At 39.2% G+C, this 25958-nt stretch overlaps 1 protein-coding gene across 1 annotated transcript in view; it reads left to right on the forward strand.

Moving 5' to 3' along the window:
- The first annotated feature begins 4592 nt into the window (after positions 1-4592).
- ADSS2 (adenylosuccinate synthase 2) overlaps positions 4593-25958 on the forward strand; it is a 37998-nt gene continuing 16632 nt past the window's right edge. Inside the window, exons 1-5 of the mRNA XM_038131996.1 lie at positions 4593-4908; positions 19639-19741; positions 22197-22265; positions 23004-23054; positions 25821-25887. Coding sequence (XP_037987924.1) covers positions 4747-4908; positions 19639-19741; positions 22197-22265; positions 23004-23054; positions 25821-25887 — 452 coding nt within the window. The 5' untranslated portion in view covers positions 4593-4746. The remainder of the gene's footprint in view (positions 4909-19638; positions 19742-22196; positions 22266-23003; positions 23055-25820; positions 25888-25958) is intronic.

The following is a 25958-nucleotide window of genomic DNA, read 5'->3' on the forward strand; positions in this document are numbered from 1 at the left end:
GCTATGAGAGACATCTGCATTGAAAGCATCATGAGCATACAATGACCAGATCACATATTTATTTACACAGACTTCATTTTTGTTTTACTCTGTAACGCTCAGCAAATGGACAATTCAATTTTGGTTTTGGTGAACTAAAATTATTTTAAAAATAACACACAAATGCTTAACCCTCGTTAGCATGAGATAAGGACAACTAAGAATGCATTTATATTAGACTTTGAAAACTTAAGATTTTAGGATCCTCTGAGAAAAAGCTCACATTTCTTTTAAACTGAGAATATATCTACAGTTCGCCATTCCAATGACAGACAATCTAGACCACTGAGAGGGAATGACTGTAGCATTATTTATAAGCACACTGGACCAAATGTAAAAAAAAAAAACAACTAAAAAGAAAAACAAAAAGAAATAATAATTTGAGAGAAACTTGAGCCTAAAAGCATGTAAAATATTCATAAAGCTTTTGGCTCAAGTTTTTCTTACATGTATGTGAGACAACCTGGCTACTGTGCAGTACCAGTGACACTTTGGAGAACTACAAGACAGCTCCATAAACACAGTCCCTGAGTGACAGGCAGCTGGCAGGGCACATTTCCCAGCCCCAGGCTCTCCAAGGATGCCGAATGGGTCATTCTAGAGGCCAACACATCTTGATCACCCGCCTTTAAGGTCACGATTTGCCCCATTCACCTGCTTAGTCTCATACTATCATGGCCCAAAACATCTGACAGGATTATTAGTAGAAGAAATTAAGGGTTTTCAAGACTTGGGTATATGGGATTCAGGTTAACAAAAACAAAACTTTATTCTAACCTGTATTAAACAACCAAACTGAATTTCTGTTGATGCAGTAGCTCTTACCCACAGCCCTTGTTGCACTTTCAAGAGATTGTGAACTCAGGGTGCTGTTCTCAAACAGATTAAGCCTGTGTAAACTGGGGCTACTGTGTTCCCCTCCCTTGAGCTGACACTTTTGCAATGCCCCAGATAAGGGAACTATTCTAACAAAAAAAAAACAAACAACCAGACCTAGGAGACCTAGGAACACTTGCTAGTGCATCCAAATATATAATTTGTAATAACATAAAAATTTAACAGTATTTTGTAATGTTCTTTATCTCATTTTTATCATGATGAAAAAAGATTAATGAATACAACAAAAATAATTAAGGGAAATTTAAAATGGAAAAACTAATTTTAAAATAGTAATAACAGGCAACAAGCAGGGATCAATTACATTAGCACACTGTTCAAATAAAATTATGTAGGTCCTGACTGTATAATGATTTCTCTTCCTCCTAAGCTAAGCTGACAGCATTCTGGAGAGCTTGAAATACTACAGATGCCAACCGTGTCTGGCACAGTGATTCTTAGACTTTTTTTCACTTCGACGTTTTCAACACCTAATATTTTTTGTGAGTCACTGTACATCTTAACATCAACTTACAATACGAAAATGCTCTCAAGATGCTGTAACCAATCAGTAAGTAAAACTAACTTATCTTTTACTGGATGTTTTAATGAGATTAGTGGAAAATTTCAGAATTTTATTCTTTAACACTGTTCTGTATGACACATGCAGATTAGCTAACCATGGCCCACATGGCCCACAGACTACTTTCCTGCAACCAGTGTTTTAATGTAGATAAGACCTCCCTGTAAAATATCTGTGTATTACATCATTGTCACAGGCAGAACCAATTTTAACAGAAAACTCCTACCATAGGCCACGTGTCCTGATGTTTTCACTGCCAAGGGTCATGTCTTCAATCTGTATATTTCCTGAGACTCAGAAATTGCTTACAGTAGGAGAAACCATATCAGAAAAGTATTAACATCACTCAGTAGTCCTTCAACGCAATTAAGAAGTATCATTAAGGAGAAAGAAATAGCACACTCTGACCCATGAGCTAACAATCCAGCTGGCCTTCTTCCTTGTTACAGCACTTTCCCTTCATTCATGCTCACTCTTGATTTTCTGAACTACTGGAGCTCTTACCCAAATTCTCCTCAAAACTATTTGGTATGTCGTTTTTTAAATGCATGATCAGAATATGTGGGATACTTCTTTAGTAAATTGAAAACACAGGGATGTAACAATTTCACATATATCATTAAAATATCTGAATGAAATGGAGATCTCATACTGCTTCTGTTTAGTGTTTATCAAAAATTCCTGAGTCTCTTGCATTTATTGGCAGGCAGGAAATGGAGTCAGATGAAAAGCCTGAATGTACCCAAAAGAGTGTGAAATTTGTGATAAATGTAACTGCCTCAGCTGTTTGTATCCAGTCAATAACACCGTAAACAATCCAGAAGATGATACAACCCGAGCTTTACCAGTGTACACTCCTTCCAGGGGTTCAGTTTTACAAAGGCAATCCCACATACCATCTTGCTAATGCCAAAAAGGCAGTCACATTCCTTCATTCTAAACTTTAACATAAACTCTTGCTCTTTTGTGACAGCTCTAAATGCCCACCTGACCTCTCCCAGAGCAGGCTCAGCTTGACCAAGGCAGGCAAAAAGCAAATGCAGTCCATGTATGTTAGAGGGAAAACCCAGCACAGCAGCATTTCATGTTCTTGCTGGTTTGCTTGCTTATACTAGATGAGCCACAACAAGTGCAGTGCCTGTTTTTGATGAAGGGCATTAGACACCAGTTGTATTTGTGCTTTGGTCAAAAGTTACCAGGTTTTAGAACTATACCATAAATACAGTTAGTGAATCGTGCCAATAAGGAATATTTAGTATCTTTTAGCATTGGAATGAAAGCCTCCATTTAGTTTGCAAAGAAGAGGGGATGGATGATGGACCCACATAATATTATATATTACATAAAAATTCTAAACCTTGCAGTACCAACCAGTGTTGATTAACTTGATCTTTATTAAATATTAACAAGTTTTCTGGAAGTGAAGTGTCTTGTTTTCTTCCCCAACAAGAAACCATACCAAAACATAATCTCAGAGCTCTCCTACACCAAATAAAAATAGCAGAACAACAGATTCCTGTGTCTGAGACTCTTCGGAAAGTGACATTACACTGACACCCTATTACTAGGACACCATGAACTCAAATTTATTTTGAGATCCAAGGTAATATTTGCTTTGGCAACAGTGAAGTGTTAATATGATTCAGCTATACTGGAAAATCATATCCTGAAACAATCTTGACTGTTGCTCGAGGAGTCATGAGATGATCTATGGCCTCAGAAGTGACTGTACTAGAGCAAAGTTTGCCACTGTGTCAAGAAGACTGGAAAAAAATTACTTCAGCAGCTCCATGTGGCTTCCCACAAGCTCTGTGCAGGGATACAGAAGTATGGCTGTGTATTTTTTTTTTTTTTTGTAGTAAAAGCAGACAAAATATGGACTTTAAGCTTTCTTTAAGGAATTAAGCTCCTTGAATTGTATACACACAATTGCTTCCCATCATTTGCAGTTGCTCAATGTCTTTGTTCTGAATTGACAACTTTGTCATAGCATGTTAGCACTGACAGTCAGGATTTATGCATTTCCAGTTGTTTAAAAAAAAAAAAAGCTCTCTGTCAATATTGTATTTAATTATGCGTTACATACCTCTCTAGCTTTACAAGACACAGTTAAACTTTTCTCCAGGGGCTTTTATAGATCGTCAACTTCTCGGCTGGAGTAAATCTGAAGGAGCAAAGAAGCAACTAGAATCAAAGACTACAGCCCGCCAGACAGCTGCAGACTGACTGCTCAGTGACTCAGGTCTTTGAGTAACTGTCTTGGCAATAATTATTACATCATTCCAATTTTTATGCCTTTTTAATGGCTACTTTACAGAGAAAAAAAAAAGAGAAAAAAGGAAAAAAAACTTCCCTCAGGGTTGTTGGTTCTATGAAGGAGGAAGGGAACGCAAACAGCCACTGAGACATCAGTTCCACTTCTGAGTGTGCATGGTGAAGGCGTTTCTCTGCTCTGGTTTTTTCCATTATTGTTTTATTTCCTCATGAATAAGCCTGGGGCCATGTTCCGGTGTCTCTGGAGAAAATGGCCTCTTATATTCAGCCTTCGTCCCCCAAACTTCAATTTATAGTCTCGAGATCACTAATCCAGCAAGCCCAAGCGCGCAGGCAGTGCTGCGATGCACTGCACACACGCGTGCGGCTCTGACACCCGCGGCAGCTGGAACCCCAGGGGGAACGGGAGCCACAGCCACCTCTGCGCGACGGCCACGGCATCGCCGCCCTGGCGCTCTCTTCCCACGGCCGCCAGGCACAGGCGCCATCCCGGCCCCGCCGCCCGCCATGGCCGCGCCCGCCCTGTCCCTGGGCCTCCCGCCGCCTGGGGCAACCGCCGAGGCGCCGTCCTGCCGCAGGTGCGGCCCGCGGGGACTACGCGCCCCAGCATGCTCCGCGCCGGGCTCCCCGCGGCGCCCCGCGTGGGGGAGGCCGCGAGGCGCGCTGGGTAACGTAGTCGGAACTGGGAGGCGTAGTGGGGGAGCGGTAGGGAAAAGAGAGGCTGGGAGCGGCGGTGGCCGCTCCGGTTTTCCAGGCGAACGAGCGGCGAGCTCCGGCTGAGGGCAGGGGTCGGGCTGGCGGGGACTGGCGGGGCAGGTCAGGCCGATAGGCGGCGGCACCTGGACGCGACAGCGGCGGCACCGCCCGCCCGCCTGGCGGGGAGGGGAAGGAGGAGGCGGAGGCGGGGGGAACGGAGCGGCTGCCGCGCGCTGCCGCATGTGCCTGGAGCGGCGCCGGAGCGGGCAGCGCGAGCCATGGCGGAGCACGGCGGCCCCGGCATCCCCAACGGCGAGTGCGCCGCCCGCCGCCCCGGCAACAGGGTCACCGTCGTGCTGGGCGCCCAGTGGGGCGACGAGGGTAAAGGCAAGGTGGTGGATCTGCTGGCGCAGGACGCCGACATCGTCTGCAGGTGCCAGGTGAGGAGGAAGAGGAGGAGGAGGGAGGCGGCCGGGGCGCGGGGGAGGCCGCGAGTGTCACCTTGAGGCGGGCGGCCCCGCCACCGGCCCCGCCGGGCGCTTCTAACCGCGCCGCTTCTACCCGAGCGCCCGGCGAGGCGCAGGGCCGGGGGCGGCGGGGGCTGCGGGGCAGCGGAGCCTTCCCTGGTGAGAGCGCCGTGCCAGGCTCCGCAGCCCTCCCGCGCCTCCTTTGTCCCGGCGCCGGGGGAAGAGGAGGAAGAGGAAGGCGCCCTCCTCGCCGCCCAGAGCTGGCCCCCGGCAGGCGGAATGCGCCTGGGGTCGCGTCCTCCCTCCCCCTCAGGCTTCCCAGTCTTTGTGTCCGGGGGGCGCCGGGAAGGGGCCGCGCTCGGCGGCTCCGGCAGCATCGCCGCGGGGCCGGGATTCCGCCCCGGCAGTGGCGGCCGGAGCCCTCCCGGGCCGCAGCGCCGGAGCGGCGCGAAACCGCCCGCGAGTTGTAGGATGCACGTGGGGGATTCGTGTAGTCCGCCACAACTCGGTCGTCTTCAGCTAAAACTAGCTGGTAAATGATGATTCGCCTGCCCTCGATCCAGGATCGTTGTTCTGTCAATGGGATCCCGCATTTACCTGTTTTTATATATATTATAATTTTTTTCCTCTCTGCGGAGGCCTTATTCCAGCCAAAAAGCCAAAAAACAAAAAGCAAAAAAAAAAAAAAAAAAAAAAAAAAAGCGAGTCTAGCCTGAAAACAAAATACTTTTAATGCCTGCGTTAAACCAACAGAGATCTGAGGAGATGTTTTTCTTAGCATCTCTAGTATAGTAATTCTGTAGAGCACAAGGCAGTGAGCTAAAGCTACGCACGGTTTCTTCTTAAACTTGAGAAATGCAGCAGCATAAAATGCCTGTAGTATGTGCAGGTTCCACGTAAGTGTTGTTATCTGTGTGCTTTTGTTGAATGCGCAGATTAAATTTGCTCTTGAATAAACATATTTTGGAAGTGCGTACCATTCCCCAAAGAGTCCAAACGCTGAACTGTTGTTATCCAATGAGAAGTGCACATAAACTGGTGTTTTCAAAAACAAGTCAGTTACAGAGCTGACGAGTCAATACCTTGAACTTCAGAGAATTAAATTTTGAAGTAAACAAATACATTCTTAAATTGCTGTTTTTACAAATGAATTATTTTTTCCACTTCTCTATTTTTTTGTTTGGTATTTCCTTTTTCCTTTTTATTTTTTTTTAAATAATAAAATCTGGTGTGGTGCTGTGGTATGACTGCCTGGCTTTGTGGGTCATAGAACACAGTGACTCAGTTCATCCTTTACGACTTTGTTCTTGAAACTTGAAGGGCACCTGGGTGAATGTGTATGTTTAATGCTAAGTTTTGGAGGAAAGACAAGAGAGGCAAACAGTGAATTTCTGTGTGCACATGTTTTGATGGGCTTGTTACTTGTTTTGAATCAGCTGGGTAAAGGATGAAGAAAAGGGAAAAATTCTGGTGTTATCTCAAGCTAGAATTTCATGGCCTTATCCCAAGCCATGAACTTCTGCCATTTTTAACCTCTCGTGTCTCCTGATGAAGGAAGTTTTTTTTCCTCCTTTCTTCCCTTCCTGTAAATGGCTGTGCTCCCCGGGTCTCCACCCATGCACTAGCTCTGGCAAGTGAACTCTTCTGTAAGTTGATTTAACTCATCAAAGTGGCAGGAAACGATTACTTGTTGGATTTACTTTCTGCTGTTTTAGTAAATAAAACTGGATTTTATTGGTTCAAAGGACCTTGGTGAGAAGAGAGGTCTAGAACAGGGTAAGCATAAATAAAGATTTCTCAGATTTCTCAGGTAAGCATAAATAAAGATTTCTCAGAATTATTTCACACAATAATCTCCTTCAGTGGCATTGATAAAATAATTTATTATTATTGAATATTCTTGCTATGTATACAAGCATATTTGTAAACTTTCTGTTAGTGCTGGTAAATCAGTATGACCCTTGTGCTTTTTGTAGTGGTCTAAGTCCAGAAAGAAAGACAGTCACACACTTGGTCTGGTGCTTGCTAATATCAGCTTTCTGTAATTGGAGCTTCTGATTCTTATTTCACCGTTATACTCTTACTTATCGCAGGATGGTTCTTTCTGTTCATCATGCCACAGAGTTGCTAGAATGCCTGTGGATGACGTCAAATACTTCCAGAGTGCTCTTGTGGAAAATTTATTAGTGCAAGTGTTGGAGGCCTAGGAAAGTTGATGTAGCAGGTCTGAGATGTCTTGGAAACTTGTGTTGTACTTGCAGAGAAACACTCCAGGGTTCTTCTCACTGTCCTTTGTTCTGGGCAGATGCAGAGCATGAAACCCGTCCCGTCCATGAAACCAGTCCCGTCCCAGAAATAAGACATGACTTATCACTTAGTTTTACGATGCCTGTAGAGGCATTGTGAGAAGTTGTACTCTGAAGTCCGTGGCTATGCCTTCTTGTTTCCTAAGCAGCACGTGTGCTGATGACTCCAATTTGATCAGCCAGCTGTGGCATTTGGGACCAGGTGCTTACTACGGTGCACTTGGCTGAATGAGTGTGTCAGGAAATAAGTTGCATTATGACTCTACTTCTAAATAGCACCCTCTAGGGTATTTTATCTTAGGTTTAGAGGTTGTGAAAAGCAGTCTTGTGCTCAGAGGAAGAGAATGGTATTTTCTTTTCAGAAGACAGCTTCAGAATTTCACAGAATCTAATTTATTATGGTTTCAAAAACAACTGTTAGAAGCTAAGATAAAATTAAAATATATCCAGGGGCTGCATGCATGTAGTTGAAACTGCTCTGGCAACTATGATAGTTTTGTGAAGAGACTGCACAGGGTTCATGTGCAATTAATTCAAACGTGTCTATATGACAGGTAAAGTATGTAGCTGTTCTTTCACTGTAAAATCAGAATTGTTCATTGTTCTTGATTTACCTCTTGGGGATTTCTGGTAAAATGGTACTATTGATAAAACAAATACATTGGTGAGACTTTGCACTTAAACCTGTATCTTGTCTTCAGTGTATTAAAGAACAAAGTCTGTCTACATGCTGTCACATAAGTCATAGTTCAGACAGTAAAATAGAGCAGGAATTGATTTGGGATTCAGGAATAATTGCCAGAAAAAAATCTTTGGTTTTGTATGATGTGATTGATACAATTTTCTCTTAGTAAGCAGTTAGCCTTGATGCCAGCAAACCTGGCAGTTTTTAAGGTTACATTGTGTTTTGTAAATTCCACAGATAATGGAAAGTTGAAGGAAAACATTTCTTGTTCTGATTATGGACTTCTTACCATTACGGAGTGCAGCCAAGTTAGGGAATGAATTACCAGAGTTCCATTTGTTCGTGGGAGTGATAGAAATGGGAAATTAATGCAAGCAAGTTATTTTAGATAATATTTTTTTCAAAACAAACACAATACTAAAAGATGCTGTGTATCTCTTATATTAACAGCACCCCTCCACCCAATCTACCAGTTTTTACTATGCAGCAAAAAATGTAATATTTGCACTGATTCTGTTCTCTTTCATTTCATCAGCAAGTCAGTTCCTTTTCTTACTATAGGAGGTAGTTGATTTAGTTAGAGAATATAATTCACAGAAGTGAGTAAGATTTCTAAGCTTTCACTTCTTTTTTATGCCATATTCCCCATGCTAAAGAATCCCATTTTGCTGCTTCTGTAGTTCTGTCCTATACGTTGTTTGTTGCTACTTCGAGGCAGAATTGCAGCTTCTTGCCAGATCTTCTCATCTGGTGTCAGTGTATCTGCCTGCTGTGGGATTCTACTCCTGAGCTGCTAATGCATAGGAATCACAGTGTGTGGAGTCTACATAGTCCCTTTTCCTCTTCTGCCCACCAGCAGTGTGTACAGCAATGCCACTGCTAATCGCTTGATAATGTGGCAACTGTAGTGCAACATCTAGAGGAGTTTTCAGTGTGCAGATCCTTGGGGTTAAGCAGTCACCATCAATCAGCTGATAACCAATTGATAGTGGTTACCATTGATCAGCTGCTGACTGAAGTCCTCACACTAATGCTGCCTGATACCTTCACTAATCTTTAGATGGCTCCTTTTTAAAAAAAATGGGAATTAAAAAAAAATCTTCCATTTGCCAAGCCCACTGTTTTTTCTGAATATTCTCATTTGAAAAATATTTAAGTCTAGAGCCTGTGCAAGCCGTGCAGAATTAGGAATACTAGAATCAATAGCTGTAGTTATTGCTGTGCATTTTTTAGCTGCTCAGGTGTTCAGTAGGTGATGCCTAACTAGAGCTTTCTGTAAGTGCTGGGTGCACTGCTAGGTCTTGTAGTGGTTGGCAGTGTGCCAGTGGTGTGCTCTGGTGATGAAAGAGTCACTAAAATGACGTCTTTGGCCTACCCCATCAGTGAGTCCTGTGCTTACAGACCTACTTTGAAGCATCACGGGCAGGTGATCTCTTGTTATTGTTAAACAATCACACAATGTCTACATTATTTTATACAGAAGAACAGTTCAAATGTGATTTTCCAGCTCATAAAGTTTGCACTATTAACAAAGAAGGCCTTAAAAGCACTAAAGAGCAAATTATACATTGATCTACTGATTTCTTAATGCTTACTGTTACCTGTTACTTCCATCTTACTGTTACCTGTTACTACAGAAGCTTAATGCATGTGTTTGTTGACTGAGATGCAATACTCTGTAGCAGTTCATTAAGATTTCAAATGCTTTCTTAAAAATTATTTCTACTGTACTACTTCGTGCATTTGGAACATGTTTTCTGTAAGTGTTCCCAAAGTAACTTTGTTTTTCATGTCTTTTCTTGAATATTGTTGTGACTGTAGCAGACATTGGTGGGGTTTTGTGCATTGAAGCAATGCGGTGCTGGACATATCTGTGCTTTGAATGTTTTTCTTGTTCCTTATCTCCCTGCCTCACTTGATTTCTTTTATGTCTTAGGGATAAATTAGTCTTTATTCTGGACTTCAGTAATGACTCCTGTTTCCTACCTAGCATAAATAGGCATTGCAACAGAAAAAAATTTTGCAGGTCAGGTAAAACAGTCAGAACCATCTCTAAAGATTCTTTCTGAATAACTCCTTTCCGTAGTAGTCCTCAGAGCTAATTCTGTCAGTATAGGGAAATGGATGGAGTTTAAGATCAATAGACTTCAGAAAAGTTAATGTTTTATTTGTTAGGAGAAAACAGGTGAATGTGTAAAACACAGTGTTCTTATTTTGTTACATTCTGCCTCAAACCACATTCTTGATGCAACAACGCTTGTACTACACATTCAGCAATTTCTGAAGTCTAGCCAGAGTTTGAGAAACTTTTATAAAGTGTGTAACATGAAGGCTCATTGAACTACGTTTAGATCTTGCAAACGTGAATGGATTTGTAAACAAAGAAAATGGCTAACTGCTGGCTGCTGTTTATACTGAAATTCAGTAGTAGGTTATGCTCTAGGGTTTGTTAGCTGTTTATTCACTGGGGATGGAGAGAGGAGAGAGAAATGAATCACAAAATAGATGAGAATATGAGAAAGTGAATTAATATCTCAAAACATTTTTGTTTTTTTTAATTGTTTATACATTTTTTAAAGGGGGATGGTTTGCAGTCTTAGGTTCAAAATACATTTTTGACAATATGTCTTGAAATGAGAAGTGAATAGCATAGTAATTGCAAAGCTGTGCCTACTTGGAATACATCATGGGGTTCAGATGTGTCTCCTCATTAGACTGATGAATTTTTTAAAGGTGTGCTCAGTATTCCCAGAATCTGATTGTGGCAAGAAGCAACCTTTCACATGTTTCTTGTAAGTAATGGTAGAAATTGAACTTTCTTGGTATATTTTTGACTTTTCATTTAAGAGTTAAATGAAAATGTTTATAAGCATATGATGCCAAAGCAACATTGACTTGCTTCTTGCCCAACTTGGCAGTCACTTGGATAGCTAGCTCAGAAACAACAGTGGTTGCCCTGAGCTAAAAATGAATGCTGGAATGTGGTAGCAATAAAAGTAAACTGTAGAAAAAATTATGCACACACACATCTGATGGAGAGAGTTGAAAGGCGTGTATGGCTTCTTCCTTAACATTGCATGAGATAACATCTCTTTAAAGTAGACAACTAATTTTTATTCTACAGGAAATAACTTGAAAGACTTCTTTGCTCTTCCCTGAGGCATCATATTTTTGAGATAGACAACTTGGCATGATCATGTCATAAGAAAAGGCAGTGATTGTCATCATAGACTTTTTGGGTAGATGGTTCTCTTAAATGCATATGTCAGTATTTCAAAGCTGCTCTGAATACTCTTGTATTTAGTACCAGTTTAGAGAGCCATTTCACAATATGCTGTTAATTGCAATTTCAATCTGCTTTCCTCCAGTCTTTTTTTTGCCTAAGCACCTCCACTGCTAAGTAAAATTGTAGTAATGCAGACCAGTCTTAGCAGCTATGGTGGGACTGCTGTAGGCAAGGGGGTTTGAACTGTCTTGATGTGTTCAGAAGGGATTCGACTGTTCTGGTGGTTATGCTAACATCTAGTCTGCTCTTGACTAACAAAGATGTGCTCTGGAAATGAAATACCTATTTTCAACATATGTATATCTAAAATGGAGAAAGTTATGCTGTTGTTCCTCTGTCTTAATTTTACATGCACTATGTTTGTGTTCCTGCAGTGATTTCTTACTTGCATGTTCTGTTTACATATGTGCACATGCAATACTTGGGTAACACACACAGCTTACATTCATTCTTGCTCTTTGTGGTCTACACAAAGGTTTTCCAGAACAAGGAGTGTTTTGCTGGGTTTTCTTCTGTTTATAATGAGGAGTCACATTTTTTGCTTTCAGTTTATGAACAAGAATTCTGCTTTCCTTTTTGGTTTTGCTGAATATCTAAATTGGTCCATTCATGTTTCCTATTAGATAGTTGGCACTTTTTTTGAAAAAAAAAAGGAAGGGAAGCCTCCAAAGTTTTAAGCTAGAATGAATTTAAAACTGAAAGGGACTGTCTTTCAGTGAATGATGGATATACTAAGTATATCCATCATTCACTGAAAGAGTTCCATGTGCCAGGAAGATGGAAGAACTGCAAATTCTTTTCCCTTAAACTGGAAGGGCAAGCGGTGATGTCCCTTGCTTGCATTTTTAGCAAACCAGTGAGATTGGCTGCAAACTGAGAAGCAAGGAACTTCTCTAATCAAACTCACCAGAGAAAAAGTGTTCTGGTTCAGGAGGATGTCTCTGTAAGCATTTGAGTAGGGCTTTGTGTAATTTTTAGTCTTTTTGGGAAGTGAGGTTTCAGGTTTCCTGAGTTGTTGGCTTCACTCAGATTCACATGAGCTCCTAAGTTAACAGGCATTCCATATGAAATATACCAAAGCTTGTAACACCTGGTTCCATAAGCTGAGTTTTGGTAATGGCTGGTTATGCACTGTAAACTTGAAGTCTTAGCTGATAAACTTCCTTGTGCTATTTTAATTCAGCAAGAAAATAATCTTTTGGTTTAAAAAGAGCCTCTCTCTTTAATCATGAGAGTTGAGGTCATGTTGCAAAAATGTTGATTAAATAGTCATCAGATCACCTTTCTGAAGATCAGCATAGGTCATTACTGTTTTGTCAAATTAACTTTATTAAATTATCAAGACTCTTACAGATCTCCAGTAAAAAGGCTGGTTCTTATTTGTCCAGTGAATCAGCTTAATACATAAGTGTTCACTGGGGGCTTTTCACCAGTACAACAATGCAATTCTGGAAGAAAAGTTGCTGTTAAATATTATTATCAATGCTTCTTCTCCATGCTGTATCTGGGATTAGAAAGCTATTGTGCATGGACAGAATGTAGCAATCTAAAGAGCTTTGGGAAGGTTCAAAGTGAGAAGACTTATGCTTAAAGTTGCTCATGCATCCTTATGAGTTTACCAGTGTGGGTCCAAGGTACGACTCTGTAATAGTTACACTTTACAGAGTGAAATTGCAGTCAGGTGCTTGCATTAATATTTTTATTAGTTTTGTTCTGTTCTTTACTCAAAATGTTGGCAGTTATGGTATTTTAAAGCTATAGAAAGCAAAAGAAAGTAAATAATTCTGCATAGCCCAGGGAAGTGCTGAACTGATTACCCTTAAAATTATCAGAGATGTCTTATTAGAAACACCGTTCAATCAGTATGTTTAAAGTATGTCCTCTTTGATACTATTCATTAGTTTTCAGTGCTTTTTCCAGTGATGCTGTCTGGGCAAGGGCACGGTGTTGTGTAACTGTTGTGTTTGTGTCAGGTGCACAAGTTAGTGTTTGTGGTGAGTGTTGCTTTCTGGTGCTTTGATAGTGGCGTTTGGCTAGCAGAAGTCACTTGTTTGACTTATTGATGTTTCAAGCTTGTTTCTTGTAAAATGTCAACTAGCAGATAATGACTTTTTCCCCTTTCAAATTAGTATTTTCAGGTGCTCAACACTCTTGTAAAAAGGGTGTTTTCAAAGAATGTTTATCAAACAGCTCCCAGAAGAGCAATACTTGCAGCTGCCTTTGCTATCTTATGACCCCTCTGTGTGCATGTCACTGATTCTGTTCCTGTTTGCCAGGATAGGTATGTTTTAGAATGGTATCTTGTTTTGTGTGTAGTACTGACCAACCTATCTGAATTGAATATGCAGATTCTTGGGTGTGGTACTTACCCTCAGAAGGATTTTTGGGCTAATTAATCTTTAACAAGCTAAAGTAAACAAAAAAACCTTGGGTGTTTTTTTGTGTTTTTTTTTTTTTTTTTTTTTTTTTTTTTTTTTTTTTGTTGTTTATTTAAGAAAATATATCTGAGCAGTTTACCAGTGTGAAATATTTCAAAAATAGTGTTTTGTAGGGAATGTTTTATGGAATTATGTTTATAGAAAGCAGGTAGGTGAGGTTTTGTTACAAGGATTGCTGTAAATCTTAACAGTAGTAGTGTGATAATTTGTGTATTAGTGGGCACCTTTCTGTCTCCTGTAAATTTAGGTCTTCTACATATTGAATAACTTGGATATTTCAAGATTACTAGCTAGTGGTCAGGGATCATATGCTTTTTCAAGGAATTGATGTAAGCATACTGCACTAGTAAAACTGGAATAATGCCTTTTAAGAGTTCATGTGTTCAGTTATCCTACACAGGTTTTGTTTAAATATTACAGATTAAGTAGTGATCACGTACATGATCTTACTTTCCCTATTCCCCTTGAAATACTTTAAAATAATACTGTAATTTATTAGTGTCAAGATTATGCAAGGAGAAAAAAAGCTACTATGTCTTAATAGGATTTTAAATTGTTCATTAGAGCATCAAACTAAGTTCTTAGACTAAATCCTTGTACTGAAATCACAGAATTGTGGAATGGTTTTAGTTGGAAGGTACTTTGAATATCGTTTAGTTCCAGCCCCCTTCTGCTATGGGAGGGAACGCCTTTCACTAGACTTGAGTTGCTCAGAGCTCCATCCAGCCTGGCTTTAGGCACTTTAAGGGAGGAATGGGGTATCCACAACTTCTCTGGACAACCTGTTGCAGTGTCTCATCACCTGCAGAGTAAAGAATTTCTTCCTAATATCTAATCTCAGCCTACCTTCTCTCCATTAAAAGCCATTCCCCCTTGCCCTGTCACTACATGCTCTTGTAAAAAGTCCCTCTCCAGGTCTCTTGTAGGTCCTTGGCTACTGGAAGGCTGCAGTAAGGTTGCACCAGAGCCTTCTCTTAGCCAGGCTGAATAATTCCAGCTCTCTCAGCCTTTTTTCACAGAGGAGGTGCTCCAGCCCTCATCTTCATAACCCTCTTCTGGACTGGCTTCAGCAGCTCATGTCATGTTGGGACACACAGCAAAGGTTCATGCTTGTTATTTATGATGATTTTCATGCTGTGTCTCCCAGTAAATGGAAGGAAATGTTTTTATTCCAATCCAACTGGCACCCTTTTGAGCTGGATTTTGCATTGTAATTTGATAAAGCTGTGGACTGCTGAAAGTGCTGATTTTTTGGTCACTTAAAATCGTTTGGGAGCGGAGAGAGAACTGTTCCAAGTCCTATGCAGAAAGATACAAGGAGAAAAAATAATGGAAGGAAGGAAGGCAAACAAACCAAATGCTTTTAACTTAATTTAGTGCTAAGAAGGTTGCTGACTTCTGAAAATCCAATTTTAGAAACCATAAAGTATGCTTAGACTGCAATGCTATGTCTTGATAGAGATGTACAAGTAAATGGCACTGTATTTAAGTGAAGTATGCCTGGGACTTCAGGTGTAGTCCTGAGTGAGCCCCTTGACAGGAGCATGGTGTTATTGGTTGTTGCTGGTTCTTACTGCTCTTTGTTTTGGGTTGCTGTTTTGTTGCTAGAGAATTGTAGAATTGGTTTTATGTTCTTTGTTCTATTCCTATATACTAATTTTTCTGTGATGAAAAAGATTTCCTCTGCTGCTGTTCTGCAGAGTGGGAAGAAAGCATGCCAGTGAAGAAGTTCTTTGTTCAGAGTGCTGCTGGGGTCTTACCTCGCTCATGTATAAGAAGTCATCTTTCAGCCGGGTCACTCCTTTTGTGCAGTTGGTCTGTCTGTAGGCAAATCCAGAGTTGCCTTACCCTCAGGGCTGAGTGTCTTGGCCATGGCACAATTGTTAGCTCAGCCAAAGGAAATCTTGTGCAGGGAGAAAGGCAAAGGAAGCCACTGCTACATGTGTGTATGTATTCCAGACTGAGCAAGAGCATCCTGTGGTCTTGCTGCACATTTGTCCACTGCCTGTGTTGGCACACACGTGCTTGTTTTCACATGTATGGGAGAGAAGTCCTGTTGTTTGGGTACTTAGAAGATTACTGAGATGTGGTAAACTGATTTTTTTATTTAGTTAGCTAGGGGGTATTGCCAGCCTCAACGACTGTATATTTTGACTGAAATGACTTGTATATCCTAATCTCCCTCTGGCAAAAGCTTTATGTAAGGTATTGAATATCGTTTGAACTTGAAATTTGTTTAATAGTGAAAATAATTTCCACAGTTAGTTCTCCATTAATAATGTTTAAGCATGTGAATCAGAGGAGTGTTAGTTTGAATGACCTAGCTTCTCCCGTTTGGTTTAGTTGGATGAGGGAGGAGGAGTGAGAAATACAGATGGAAAGCACAGAAGCCAGGAGTGACTTCATCAGTTTAAAGCTTAAATTATGCTCAGAGGCAGTAGTTGCCTGCATTAACATCAATATCTGGAGAAGGGAAAAAACAACCCAAAACAAATCCAAACCCCATAACCTAAAAACAACCCTCCCCTTCACCTCACCACCAACTAGAACGCTGAGTTCAGATTTCTGTAATTAGAATTGTTTACCAAACCTGTGTTGAGCAATGTCTGAGCACACAACATGTGTACACTTCACTGCAAGTTCACTGTAAAGTGTACAGTGTAAACCATTATTTTAAAATATTACAACTCATACTGTGTATCCACATGCTTGCACTTCTGCAGTTAGGGTAGAGCTTACCTGTAAATAAGCAGCAGAATTTTGAAAATCGAATTCATAACATGCTGTTACTTTAATGCTCTCTTAAAATAGGGTTTGAAATTAAAAATACTTTTCAAAATGACTCATTTTGACTGAATGACATCAAGAATAGTGTGGAGACCAACTTAATATTCTACCAGACAGCTTCCATCAATAACACTTTCAGGATTGAATCTTTTCACATTGTGGGCATCATAATATTATAATCAGTAATTTCTGAGATCCAAATTTGAGTCTAATCTGAAAATATGCTTTTGGAAACCTTGAGGTATTCGTATGGCTTAAGATGGTGATTTGTCACACGTTTTCTACTTTAGTCTCTATCAAAATCCCTTAAAGTAGAGTTGCTCACAGTAAACATGCAGGATAAATACCACTAGTTTGCTTCTAGGTGAAGCATGAACTCTGTTGCATGAACAGTCAAGGTTTAGAAGGTAAAATGCCATTTTTATTCTGTCAGCCATGGGGTATTTTTCAGTGAGCATGGAACCAGCACCCTTGGCATCACTCAGCAGTGCAAAGATGAAATGTTGACACCGCCAGAAGTCAGCAGTTATGCTCTTGTGACCAGCAGAGTCAGAGGCTGCATGCTGTACACCTTGTTCAAGCACATGTGACTGCTGAACTTTAGGTTGCCATGTCTGAATGGCACTAGTAAGTTGGCAGACTTTAGGACACTAAGAATTTACTGTTGATCGTGATCTAATTTTTAGAGTGGCCAGTTTTTCTTTCTCTTTTTTTGACATTCATGACACAAGAGAACCTTTTTTTTTTTTAATAAATTGAGAAGCAAAACATGAAATTAACTTGTCTAGCTAGCAGAGAATTTCAAATGAGTAGTCATTCACTAATGTTAGTGTTATTTATGAGTTAGTCCAGTTTATTTATGCTGCCACGGGAGACTCTGGACTTGTCTTCCCATTTGTAAATTACTAATACCTCAGTACTTCAGTATTGTACTTAGACCTATCTATTGAATTTTCATTTGAAACACTTCAGTGCTCATGTTAAAGTCCAGACTGATATTAGCAGGGAATCTAATAGAAAGGAAAAATTTCAAGGAATCTGATGTGGAAGAAGGTAACTACCACTTTCACAGCTTTCTGCACACTACCACTTTCAGCACAAGTACTTGACTATAAATGGTACTTTAGTGCATAGCTGTGCTGTTTTGCTTAGCTTCTCAAACATTGAGTAGAAAACTAAGGTCTTTTATTACAAAAAATACCTAGTGTATTTTATATTACTTAATAGTTCTTAAAATATTGTCTGCTTTTGGAGTAACTTGCAGTAGCTCAGGAGTATCAGCATTGCATTTCAAAAATAATTGTAAATTATCTGCTAATGTACCTAGTTAACATCCTTTTAAATCAAACGCACAGTTGTGAAGTGGTAGACTGCTAAATAACCTTCCTTAAAGCTGTTGAGTAGAAAGAATGCAAACAGGAACAGGAAGTTTATTCCTGAGCATTTATTACTTTCTTAAAAGAGTAAATTTGAAAAGCCTGCTTTAGGTCTTGGTTCAGTGTGTTTCATTTGTTGTGAATTGAAAATTTATCGTTGTCTGGATGAGTCAGATCACTTGCAGAGAAAATCTGCATACAAAAATCTTTACAGCTACTTCAAGGTAACATTCAGTTCATGGAAAAATTCTGCAGTATGTTATTTAAAATTTTAAACTTTTATTAAACTCAGGCATTTCCTTCGTTGGGTGAGGGTTTGTAAGTTTTCTCTCTTTTCAGAGGGGGTGAAGTGGTCACAAGTCCTCAAATAAAATAATGCTGAAATTACAAAAATTTCATTGCTGACTTCAATGAGATTAGGCTTGTACCTGCAGCATGTGTGTCTGTGCACTGGCACAAATGTTTGATATCTACAACTGCTCTTTATTTGTATTGTCAGATACAGCTTTATGTATTGGAGTCACACTTTGTAAATGTTACAGAAGTAGTGAGTAGCTGTTGAGTCCATTGCTTAGAAAAGTCCATCTGTGATACAATATGCTGAAGTATTTCAGATTTATAATTCCATGGATTAATAATTCTTATAGTTTATTTTCTTTTCATATAATACCTTTCTTCAGTTTGTCTTGTGCTGAAAGGTATCTCAGCTGAAAGGTGTCTCAGAACTTTTACAAACCCTCTTGCCTGTATCTTCAGTCTTTGTTTAAGGTTTTCTTTCTGTGAAGCAGTTTGTTCAACTTCTGGTGTGAGGAGCCTTTAAAGGATGTTCCTGTGGTTATGACAAACAGAACCATTTTGTATGTAACCTTGTCTTGCACAAATGACTGGGTCACAAGAGAGTATAAGCTTATTTTCAAAAGAACAGCAAACAAGAACTGGGGATATTTGGTAACTGTTTTGTAATCTTTTTAGTTTCATAAGCCTTTCTTGACCGTCTTTAAGACTTGGTCACAAGCTTCTTTTAGTATTTTAGATGGATTTCGGAGTTTAATGAATCTCTTAATGCGCTCTTTGTTGTAATGAAAAGTGCTAGCAATGTTTAAAGTGTTAGTTTGATGTAAATGGTTTCTGGTAACTTAGTTGTTTTACTTGTCTTTAGATTCACCCATTAAAAGCATGTTTAACATACCATGTATTTAACATAAATGACTTGTACTGTTATGTAACTTCCCTTATCAGGAAGGAGATATAGAATGAACTAGGTAGTTTCACTAGTTACTGTTCATAGAGAAACACTCAATGGTCTGAACCCAAAATTCAGAACAATGAGCCTGCCTGTTGCCAGATGATGACACTTACCTATCCCAATAGCTGTATGGTTTTATACTCACAGTTTAACTGGGGATGTGGGTTTTTTTTACTTTGCTAAGGTTGCAAGTCCACTCTTAATACTTTACATAACTGTAACAGAAAACTAATAAAATTAATGATGGCTTTTAGAAATGTTTGCATGTTCTAGAACATTTATATCTGATGATTTTAGAAATATTTTAATCTAATTCCACAATTTTGTACCTTTGATAAACCAAAACACTGTCCAAAGTCTATATGGCAGATAATACTGATGTTGAAATTGTCCAGTTTGACAGAGCAAGTTTGGCTGATTTCCTGGGAAGTCTCTAAATGCTCTTTTGTCAGTAGCAGAAATGAAAACTGTGGAACTGTGGAACCAATTTACTCGATCTCTGTACTGTGTGTTCATTTGTCTTTAGTGTCAAAAACTGTTAACACTTTTTTTCCTCCCTTCTCCCCCGCCCTGACTCAGGGAGGCAATAATGCAGGGCATACAGTTGTTGTGGATGCCGTGGAGTATGACTTTCATCTTCTGCCAAGTGGGATCATCAATCCAAAAGTCACTGCATTTATTGGTAAGTGGAACATCTCTAAAAAACAGACAGTATTCTGACACATTAAAATAACAAAATAGATCAGAAACATACAGGATCAGGATTCTTTTTCTTCAATTTTTCATAGGCCTAGATTGTTTACTGTCTTCTTAATACTGTCCTTACTCATTTGTGAAGTTGTGATTACAGAAATTTTTTTTGTCTTGGATAGTTCACCTTTGTTCTTATCTATCCTACCAATGTAAACAGGTAGCTCCCAGTGTATCTTCATTCTCCCATTCTCTTTTATTTTCTCTGCCATTTATCTCTCTTATTCTCGAAACATCCCACTCTCATTTAATCTTTAGCTCTGTTAAGTACTTACCAGTACTTTTTGAACCATAGTTCTTCCTTCCCTTTTCCATTGGATTGTGAAATGAATGCTTAACTCCAAAAGACTTCCATACTCTTGAGTTCTTACCAAGAAGTGCTCTCAGGAGAGTACATGGGAAGGTTTAGGGCAGTGGCAGTACTAGGTGATATCAGGATCTGTGATCTGTTTGCTTTGTGAAGAAGGGTTTAGGCTATCTAGTCTGTTCTCCCTAAAAAACTACTTTTACCCCTTTACCACTCTCCCTTCTTGGAATCCTGTTTCCAATCCTACATGGTTGGGGTTTTTTTCTTTGGATTGCTTGGATGGCCAACATAATTAATAATGTGGTGTAGCCCATAGAATTTCTTCTAAAAATGAAGGTAAACATTAAACATATGTTCACACCATTATAACCATGTTAGTGCTTGAGTGCTGTTTCACCAAGCAGGTTGGGTCCCTGGGTCACTGAAGGCTGTGACTTAGCAACACTTCCATGTTGGTCCTTTGATACCCAGAGCTCCTGTCCCTTACACAGTGTACTTCTCCAAGTCAGGATTCTGTTGCCATGCTCTTCCTGTCACTTCTTCCTGCATCTCATTGCTTTGAGCCTGCAGTCTTGCCTTTCAGTTTGGTATATATGCCAAGAGCAAGTGGTCACTGACAGTTTGCTAAAGAGCAGCTGAAGAGCCTCTGTCACAAGTTACTTGATTCATAAACAGTCCAGCTGGTAGTGACTGTATACTCTGTCAGCAGTAAATCTGTACTTGATGGGATTTGGTGGTTAATTACCCCTTTTCAGCTGTTACATTGTGACTTGATAATGGGATAGTTATGGATCAACTTGTCCTGCCTAATACTTCTACAGAAATGGAGCCAGTGGGCATGGAAATAGATTCCTGTTGATGATGGGAAGTTTGGGATGTTAACTGTTCCTAATTTTGAGGGCTGAGGCAGATGATACTACTTCTCTTCTCCTTTGATGTTACTGTACTATGTTTCTTAAGGTTATTACTTGAAAGCAGTAGAAAAAGGATGCCCATTTGCCTTGTGTTCTTTGATGGACTTGGTTGAATAGGAAGGTCCCCATCCTTTAACAATACTGGAGTTGGGACAGAACTTTTTACAAACCCTCTTGCCTGTATCTTCTGTCTTTAGGTCTTGCCTGTTCTGAAGTTTTTTTTCTAGATTCTTTTAGGTATGCCTTATGTATAAAATCTCTTTCAGGGGTTAAAAAAAGGCTTAGGATTCCCCTGAAAGAACATATATATTAAAAAAAAAGAGTAACAGCAAAGTGATTGGAATATTATAACAAAGTATTCCTATTGTTTAGGGCTGCATCGTGAAGGTAATAGTGAAGAAGTCTTAAAATACTTTGTGTTTTGATGTGTATAATGCTTTTATTTGTGTGAAATTAGTTATATGCAAATAGTTTTGGATGGCAGATCCCTTCTTCAGCTAGATGTTCTACTGGTAGCTTTGAATCTACTGAGTTTGGTATGGCCTTAAGATGGTTCAGTTTTGCTGTGAGAATGCTCCTTTCTAGGCATGCAGTGATGCTGGTTAATTGTATGTAGACTATGTAGTAGTCTTTTTCTGAGCAATGTGACAGCTGTGGGAAGGTGAGCTTGCTTTTGATAGGGCTTTTTCCTCTGTTGTTTTTGCTGGTCTCTTAACAGTCCCACCTCTATGTACGGAATATTCTGTGTCTGTTTACAGTAAAAAAGTGCCTGCAAGGATGCTAGTGTTTATAATGGTGATAGAAATGTGCCAAGCTTTTAGAAAACAATAAGCTTATTAAAATTAAGTACAAAGAGGGAAGTTAATTATAGATATGAGGAAGAGGAAGTTGGATTTCAGACCGTTCTAGAATTCTGTTCCTGTTTGTACGGGTCTAAATTGAAAGTTTGTTGCATTTATTAGGAAGATTCAATGCATGTAGGCAGAAATGCATACTTTAGGAGCAAATCTGGCTTAGACAAATTGCTAAGAATCAAAATTGCAGTAAGTTAAAGAACTTAAATAAAATACTCTGCACACAGTATATGAAGTGTCTTTGAACTGTTTGAAGTACTTTTTCCCATGCTCAACATAACTAATTAAATTTTGTATAATGATTTTCTTCAGGAAATGGTGTTGTAATTCATTTGCCAGGACTCTTTGAAGAAGCTGAAAAAAACTTAAAGAAAGGAAAAGGTGAGAATTTGAAGATACTATTTTTAAAATAGTTTGTTGCACACTACTCAAATTACTTAGATGGAGGATACCTCTGTAGAGGTTACATACAATGTATTTTTCCACAACTCCTTTTAGCTGTTGCTTTCTGACAGTAGTCTTGCTGTAAGTGCCAGAGCCCTCATGGGAAGGCAGGTAAAAGGAATTTCTGTGCAGTTTCAGAATATAATCTAAATCAAATTGTCTGCAGGCATTTTTCTTTGCTTAAAAAAGTGAATTTAGGAAGTGAAATGGCTTTTTAAAGTGTGTTAACCTGTTCAAAGTCATTTTACTTCTTAGAATATTGGTCTACACTTTGATGACCATGTTAATGTAAACAGGTGCTATGGTAATCACTTCCTGATTCAGAACTCAGTTTTTGCATACTTCATGTTATATCTATAGCCATGCTTGGCAGCAGGCTCCTAGAAGTATGGAAAATCAATGGTCTAGATTATTCAGAACCAAAAGAGCTACTAATTGTTTGCTAAAATTGAGGAGTTAGTAGCTTGAATTCTTCTTCAGAATAAGTCTGATTTTCTCAGCTTTATAGGTTGATGCCAAGTTTTAATTACTGAAATTACTTTTTTTTCCTCTCTAATGTGATTGCTCAGTCTTAAAATAGATTGACTGAGGACTAAGCCTGAAAAGTATTTATACATATGAAGACAAAAATGCTATACAAAACATAATTTAAACTATTTCATTTTGCCTTTAAAGGACTGGAAGGCTGGGAAAAGAGACTAATAATTTCTGACAGGGCTCATATTGGTAAGTTCCTGTTTGTGGTTGGTTTTTGTTGGTGGTTTTTTGTGAAGTTTTTGTTTTGTTTTGTTAATTTTTGCTTTTTATGGACTTTTTGAGGCAGTAAGAGTGTGATCATTTTTAGCCATCTCTTTATATAGGTACTTTTCTTTGGATTAGGTCTCCCTGGGTTGCTTTGATTTATTGAAGGTCCTAGAAAAAAAATTCACTCAGAACCCTCCCGGGTTTATGTTCTAGTGATTTTTTTTTTTCCATCCTATTCCATAAGTATCACCCAGGCAGGAAAGCAGGTTCACTTTCTAAGTCAGAAGCACAGAGCAGTCAGAAAGCATGCAGAAGAGACTTGACTAAGGATTCATTCTTGTTTGGTGTAAAAGTGGTGCTGCTCACAGTAGCGGTTCTGCTGGGAAATCAGGTGACCGTGTGTGACTTGAAACTAATGATCTCCCTACCAAGGAAATTGCTACGTGCTTCCTAGAGCAGATTTTCTGGGAAGGACTCTGTAGGGATGAAGAGAATGGCTGCCCTCCTTGAGAGGAGCTCATCAGTGAAGCACTGAATCCTGCCTGTGTTGAAACAGCACTGCAGTTCAAAACCTGAAGTAAAATAGTATTGTGTCCTATCCACCAACACAGAGCTTTAGAAACTCTTCCTGTACCACTCCTACTGCATCTTTATGACATTAGATGAGCTCTTTAGATATTATAACATTATTGCTGCCTCTGCTAGTCATTTTCTGAAGATGCAGACTGTTTAGGACTTTATAAAAGAAAAGCTTGTAATATGGGGGAAAAACAGTTTTGCTTTTGGTTTCACTTTCTGTGGTTTTGCCTTGTTTTGTTTTTTACACCAATCTGGAATAGCTTAGTGAGCGAACTTAATTGTGAGAAACAACTGCTCACTTTGAAAATTTAAAAAGGTTTAATAAACCTTAACAAAAATACAACAAAAGGACTATATAAGGAAAAATTCACAGTGCTGGGAACTGCCCTCATGCATACCATGTGGCCAGTTCATCTTCAAGATGAATTCTCAGTCTTTTATGCCCCTGGGGGTTGCATCAGCCAGCCCTGGCCCCTCCCAGTGTCTGTCATTCAGCTCTTCTTTGCCATTTATCAATGGAGACTGCTTTCTTGTAACTTGATTGGAGGTCAAGTGTTGCCATGCTGCACTCCCTAAGCAACAAGCTTTTCCATTCCCAGCTGCTCCATGCAAGGAACACATGTGCACGCCTTCTTTTACCTATCCTAGACAACCCTGGCTGTCTGATGGCAACAATACAGGGGGGAAAAGGGATCTATGGGGAGAACAGAGGATATCTAAACTACAATAATTTAACTATACATCACTAAAGCTTTTCTTAATATTCACACAATAGTTATCCTTTAAATGCGAGAGCCAGTCATCTCATTATCCATCTATAACATTATTGACAGTTATCTCTGAGTAAATATGTTCTTTGGAGTAACTAATGAGATTGAAATAGTTGAGTAATTCTTTCTAAGTTACCAGTATCTTTTCTGATAATTCTGTAGGTGAATTATTTGGAAATTGCTCGATTACTAGAAAAACTGTTCTGTGGTGATTATATTGCAATGGCAGTGCTGTGAATTTTTCGTAATTAAACAGATTGGGAGTAAAAAGGACTAGTTGCTGACTGTCACTCATAATCATTCAACTTCTTCACAGAAATGAGCTTTCATGATGCCTTTATTTAGAAAGTTTTGATGACAATTTGAAAGTCTGTTACCATGATAAAAATGTCTTCTCTAAAATGGGTACTGATCTATGAATGATTAGTCTGTAACAACAGATCAGCCAAAGGTAGGTTCACACTGCTGGGCATGATGTAATTCTTTGAAATACGGGAATGCATGGAAATAAGCACAAAGCCAAATTGGTAAGGCAAACAGGAAAACCACTCTTGTTCTGGAGAGATTAACATACTTACTACACGGTCTTTCCTGTGCAATGTGTGGATAGTTTTTAACTTTCAGGAAATAGTGCTTAAGAAAACCAGTTAAATTGATTCGGTTTGCCTATAAGCTGTGCTCCAGCCCACCAATCTTTGTATTTGACATGAGTCCTGTAAGATTTTGGAGGATGGAGGAAGAAGGATGTGTGTGTCTTTTGAGTTTTGTTCTTGTTGTATTTTGGTTTTTTGTTTCTTTTATGGTAGACAAAGTATTGATACAAGGGATACTTTGCATAATCTTCATCATTAATAACACTATAGTGCTTAAAAACACAATCGGGGCTTATGAAGTTGACTTCTGTTTACATAACAGACATTGGTAGGAGCTTTTGTATTTTCAAATGTATTTTAATTGATGTTGCCTAAAACGTAAAATTTAAGAAATCTGTAGAATGGGTGAGAATGTTAACTTTTAGATCTCACCTAAATTTTAGCAGTATGACCTTTTTTTACTGTATCCTATTTCCAGGATTTTTTTTTAACCGCATTTTTTCTTCATTTATCTATATATTTTTTGGGGCCACTACAATGCCAAAATGGCTTAGTTATTCTGTGGGATGTGCATACTCACTTTGCAAATATTCTACAAAACAAACACTTTTTTAAAAGTCTCTGAAAAAACTTGGAACTTTTCCCTGTGAAAAAATGTAAAAGGGAATAAAAAACTCCTGTAATTTTATTTGCCTTTCTTCAGTCTGTGTATTTATTTTCCACATTGGTAAGCAGAGTGGGTCAGAAGAAATCATTGCTGATATAATTTGTTTCACACAAATTTTAAACTTATTTTATTTTCTTAGTGTTTGATTTTCACCAAGCTGCTGATGGCATCCAAGAACAACAGAGGCAAGAACAAGCAGGAAAGAAGTAGGTAGTTCTATTTTGTCAAACATATGATGACTTTGTACAAACAGGACTTAATTAATTGAATCTGTTTT

This window comes from Motacilla alba, chromosome 3, assembly GCF_015832195.1.
Source record: "Motacilla alba alba isolate MOTALB_02 chromosome 3, Motacilla_alba_V1.0_pri, whole genome shotgun sequence".
NCBI classification, from domain to species: Eukaryota; Metazoa; Chordata; class Aves; order Passeriformes; family Motacillidae; genus Motacilla; species Motacilla alba.